The following is a 5,950-nucleotide window of genomic DNA, read 5'->3' on the forward strand; positions in this document are numbered from 1 at the left end:
ATATTATTTCCTTCTCTGTGTTCTGCATTACAGTTAACACAGCAATACTTTGTACATTTGGCTGTTCTATGACCTAGACAAATGGAATAAACTCCCCGTTTTTTCACATGCCACAAAATACTTTTATTCCCAAGAACCATACCAATTTTGTATCCGATACTCTGTTTCTATACTTGTTGTATCTCAGTTTTAACTCCTCGTAGGCCATGAACTGAAGTGCTCCATGTGAAGTTCCAAACAGACCAGGCACAAATCCCTAAAAAACAGGAGTACACCAAGGTTAAACAGTAAAACAGTATTGCACAGAAACTACACAACTTGACAGAGCTCAGCCTACACGTGTAAGTATGTCCTCCAGTACTTTACAAATTGTGACTGCACAACTGTCACTGTGCAGTATGACTCTAAGCCGATTCTGGGTTGGTATTCCTAACGGCAGGCATCACACAAAAGTGTAAAAAAAATGTCATTTTTCTCCAAATGACATACAGGCTAAAGACACCTAATGAGTGAGCAAGATAAAACAGATGGCCTAGGGACTCCATCTAGGACAAACACAGGTCTTAAAAAACTGGTAACACGTATGAGGATTGTAAGAATACAAATCAAGCTACAGCCCTGCAAATGTGCTGGTCAGTGCCTGCCCCTTCCTAGGGACCGGCACTAGGCTGTTTAGTTTGCACCTGAGACTGGTAAGGCAATGACAGAAGCTGCTGTCTCAGTGAGGAGGACCATCAGGTGTAGAGGTAAAAAAAAATTCTTGTGATCAGGTCCTGGAGATAGATATGTACCTGTGTGCATGTGTGTGTATATATGAATGTGTATCTATGATATATATACATTTCTATATAAAAATGTGTGCATATATATAGAAATGTAGTATCATTCAGGTTGGAAAAGACCTTTAAGATCACAAGTCCAATCATTAACCCAGCACTGCCGAGTCCACTAAACCATGTCCCTCAGCACCACATCTACATGTCTTTTAAATACCTCCAGGTGACTCCACCACTTCCCTGGGCAGCCTGTTCTAATGCTTGACAACCCTTTCGGTGAAGAAATTTTTCTTAATATCCAACCTAAACCTCCTCTGGCGCAACCTGACACCATTTCCTCTCATCCTATCGCTTGTTACTTGGGAGAAGAGACTGACCCCCACCGCAGTACAACCTCCTTTCAGGTAGTTGTAGAGAGCAATAAGGTCCCCCTTGAGCCTTCTTGTCTCCAGGCTAAACAACCCGAGTTCCTTCAGCTGCTCCTCATAGGACTCATGCTCTAGACCCTTCACCAGCTTCGTGGCCCTTCTTTAGACACGTTCCAGCATCTCAGTGTCTTTCACACACACACACTTGCACAGTGAAAAGTTGAAGGGCACAGATGGAAAGCTAACTCATACAAGGACTTACGGATGATTTACATTCAAGAGAGAAATCTACAGCATTTCTCATGCTGCTCAGAGCATATCCCAAGGCAGCCTTGCACAGGTGACCACAGGTGTAACAAAGCAGTCTGGAAAATGTTCCCCATTTGCAAGAGGCAGTAATGGACAGTAAGAGTATAATATGAAAATACACAGAAACCTTTTCTTTCAAAAATTGTTGAAGCGAAGGGGGGAAAATAGGTATTTTCTGAAGTGTCTCTACAAGAAAGAGAAGGCAGCAGTTCCTTCAGGAGCAGGACTAGCTCAATTGAAAACAAGCTGAAAGCTGCAGGAATTCTGAGAAGCATTAATCCTCTTTCTGAAGATTTGGTCACTTACACTGAAAAAATATAAGTAAATGGGGAATTAATCACTTGGCCAGAAATTACTTAATTACTTGGTGAAAAACTTAGTGAAAACAGTTGCAAAAGGACAATTATAATAGAGTAAAATATAATGATCAAAAAGTGGGTAAAAGGACTCAGAGAACCAAAATTTCCCCCAAAATACTGTATCAAACAATTCCATCTTATTTCCCATGATCCACTCAGGTACAACAGAAGAATTAAAAGATATGTCCAGACACAAAACTCTGTATTAGACTAAACTGGAAGCCCAGAATGTTCAGTGAAGCCTTATCAATATACTACTAGGAGCCTAGAGAAGAAGAAAAAGAGAAGGGGATGCTGGCAGGAGTCCACTGGAATAGTGTAGCAGGACAAATGATAAATTACTTCTTAAATTCCTTATTTGCAGACCCCCACCCCCCCCCACAAAAACAAACAGCACAAAAAAAATAAATTCTTCTTTACATGCTTTTTCGCAGCCCCCCCCCCCCCCAAACTAAACCAACAGCTGGCATAAAAATTGCACAGAGCTTCTACCACTTTAGAGATTAACTCTCTTCATTCTACAGTTTTCTTATGTTTACAACATTACAGCCATTCAGCAAATGATTTTTAGGATCTCTTTGATAAATGAGAATGAATTTCTTCTCACAGGAGAAAATAATGGTCATGAAGTAACCGTCAGTGACAATGAACTGATGAAATGCATTAAGGGCTAGCTGAAGTCCCAGAAAAAATACTTCTCCAAATGAGAACAAATGGAATGAAACCAAACATCCATATTTTGTCAACTGTGAACATAATCATAGAATTTTGTGAAGTTTGAAGCCAAAGGGTTACAAGAGAGGGAAAAGGAAAACTTTGGTTTTCTGAAATCCTGGATCATCAGAAAAGAAAATTAACTGGTTAACATAAAACAGAAGAGGAGGAACAGAGAAAAACAAAATCAACAAAAATATCAAAGAAAAAATTATCTGGGTCAGCAGAACAAGGAACAGCATGAAGTTTACCTATAGTGATAGAAGGAAAAATCTTCACAAACATTTGCCCATCATTAGACAGCAAAATCATTAAAAGACAAAAGAAGTAATGCTCTCTGCTTGGAAAGAATTAGAATGATGTATTTATATCACAGACTGAGGTAATATATTCCCCACCAACAAAAGAAGAATGTTAAACAACATTTAAGAGTGCTGAACACTTAAATTTAAGCCAGCAGGTTTGGATAACTTTCACCCTAGAGTCCTTAAGCATCTACTGATGATACTTGTTAAATGAGCGCCAGCACTCTTGTGGTGATGGGGAAAGCTTCCAAAGACTGAGGGAGGGACTTTTAATGTTGGGCCAATATTAAAAAAATGCAAGAAGGGAGTGAGGCAACTGTCAGTCAATGCACTTCAGTACAAAAACAATGTGTTCTTATGGAAAAATGTTTCAAAGCAAAACTAATTTCTAAACAGTAATGAAATGTCTTGGCCGAGGAAGTTTTTGAAAGATATTCTACTTTCTTATTCTTACAATTTTACACAAAAATATTTCTTGCTACAAAATTTGGTAGAATTTGATAGTTATTTTTCATCTACAATATGACTGTGAAGAACAATTTAAAAATCCTTTCACTTTATGTACTTCTTGTTATTTTTTACTTTAATATTCAAAACATAACTTCAGAAGATATTTTTGCCACGAGGACTTGACAGGATCAATGGTTGCTCAAAGAAGCCCTGATAGAATTCTCTTTTGGAGAAGTAGACAGTAGACAGAACGAAATATATAATTAGAAATTTAAATTGTAAAGCATATAATGCTGAACAGTAGACAGTGACAAAAAAGTTGTATTTTAAACTTGGTTTAAACAGCTCCATGTGCTAAAGATCCAGGACAAGAGAAAAATGTCCCGCTGGTTAGCGTTTCAAAGGTTGCTCAGCACAATGAGAAGGAGCACAGGTGGCGGTATATAGTGGAAAGCCTACGCTTCTTAGAAATGTAGGGAACAAGCGTCATTGGGAGATGTGGTACTCACATCGCTGCCTGAAGGGTTTGAGAGCGCTCATGCCAGAATAGCCTCTTGCTGCATGTTTCAAAAGAATGCAGTAGTTTCCCTTTGCAGTCTGTTTCGTGTTGTCTTCATTTGGGTTCTCAGTGTGCCAAAGACCAGTCGTATCAGAGTGAACTGCTCTGACAGCTAGTGCAGAAAGACACTGGAAGTGTGCCATTATCTCCCTAAGCATCTTGATTCCTTCATGGTGAAAAATGATACCATCTTTTATGTGAAAGTTACTTACGCTTCTGTCTCTCTGTAGAACCTGACGTTAAAGCTAAAATCAAGATCACCAAATCTCAGTGGATCTCAGCTATATAAAAGTACGAAGACATAGAAAGCCACTTAGCCTACAAGCTTCATATTTGCAAGAAGAAGGAAAACAGCATAAGCAAAAGCATAGCAAAATAAAGACAGCCAAATGCCTTAGACATTATGGACTGTAAAAAGTACTTTATCCTCAGAGTACTCTATCTTGCCTACCACAGATGAAATGACAACACAGAAGTGTCCAATATTACCTATTGCACTTGGTAACAACCACATATTACTGCTAGGGTTTTTTTTCTGTTGTTAGCATACTGCATTATACTTCTCAGTCTTGATGACTGTGTATTTTCCTTTAATCTCCTTAAATTTTCTGCACTTGTTCATTTTACTGTTCTCTATTAAGCATTGCTCTACTTCTAATTGCTGCTTCTACATTATGGCTGAAGGAGAATGAAACTGAAAATACAAATACAGAAGCTTGTAGGCCAGGAAGAACATTAGTTGCATTCCTGATTGATGTTTTTAGTAGTCAGTCACTCTAGTCTAGACATTAACAGTTTCCTAAGAGCTCAGAGATATTTTTTTTCTGAAAGAGCCAACTCCTATAATCTTATGATTATTTTACAATGTTTGATCTCTCCTGCCCTATGCTTGAAAAGAACCATACAGCACTCTTAACATGGAGATGGTGGTATGACATTCAACTTTGTGGCAAAGTAATTTTTAGAGCTCAGATCTCCAACTGATCTATAGGCGTCTTCAAATTACATAACCCCAAACTGTTTTTTTTCTTCAGCCTGATGTGCAGCAAAGGAGCTCTGTCCCCAGTCATCTGTGGGATGGAGGCCAAATGACAAAACCTAATGGATAGAGGGTGGGGAAGATCACGGACTAGATGATTGCAGAGATAATCAGTGAAGAAAAGGCTCCTATTTTTTCAAAACCAGGCCAACTTCAAGAACAATTTATTTAGGAACCTAGCTTCAGATGAACTACAGTTTAATGAATCAACACCCAACAGAGCTAATAAAGACAGCTTTGATCCCTGCTAGAAAGATCGATGCATCCTAACATTACTAGTCTTTTCCCCAAAGAACTGAAAGGACGTGCTCAGACCAGTGACAGCATCTTGTGCAACGGAGAACAAGGTACGGAATTGCTTGAACAGAAATACCATTCTTTATAACACTATTCTCAAATTAATCAGAAAGAAACTCCTTTCAGATTTTAATTCCAACTTGTGGTTATATTCTCTGGCATTCCCTTATTTGCTATAAGGAACTCTATCTGAAATTAGGATCATGAGGAAAAAGAAGACATTCGCACGCACTACAGCTCCTGCAACTCAGGACAATTAACAATACTTCAGCCATCAAATTTCAAATCAAACAATAAAGAGAAAAAATGAAAACTCACCCAAACCCAGAAAACAGAGAAGGCTACAGTATGGACAAGTCAAAGAGTCACGTGAAGAGGTGCCTTTTTGCCCATGATAGACAAGGCTGAGAGAATCCTGATGTCAAATGAAAGTTGCTCAGTGTGCATAGTTATGTAGGTCACTCAGGACCTATCTAGGTCACCTTATTTGCAGATTTAAGCAAGTAATTTGCTCTTTCAAAGGAAGTACCTGGTTTAGTTCCCTACTTGAAGATTAACACTACAAAGAAGTGCCAAAGGCAACACAAGCTACATGCACAAATAATTTGAAAAGTAACTCAATGGAATGACATCTTAAATCCTAACAGATGCAAGAAATTAGAACTTATCTACATGGAACAGAGCAGACATCCAGGCAGGCAAATCAGAAATCCTGACAATTTCAATTTAGGACTAAGTAAGGTGCCTTGTTCCTGGTGTCAGAATCCGGCATTC

General features: G+C 38.6%; 1 protein-coding gene across 1 annotated transcript in view; it reads right to left on the reverse strand.

The window, feature by feature from the left end:
* Positions 1–5,950, reverse strand: part of SLC25A32 (solute carrier family 25 (mitochondrial folate carrier), member 32) — a 13,932-nt gene that overhangs the window by 2,529 nt on the left and 5,453 nt on the right. Inside the window, exon 5 of the mRNA XM_010143826.1 lies at positions 143–256. Coding sequence (XP_010142128.1) covers positions 143–256 — 114 coding nt within the window. The remainder of the gene's footprint in view (positions 1–142; positions 257–5,950) is intronic.

Source organism: Buceros rhinoceros, unplaced genomic scaffold, assembly GCF_000710305.1.
Source record: "Buceros rhinoceros silvestris isolate BGI_N320 unplaced genomic scaffold, ASM71030v1 scaffold26869, whole genome shotgun sequence".
In the NCBI taxonomy this organism is placed as follows: domain Eukaryota; kingdom Metazoa; phylum Chordata; class Aves; order Bucerotiformes; family Bucerotidae; genus Buceros; species Buceros rhinoceros.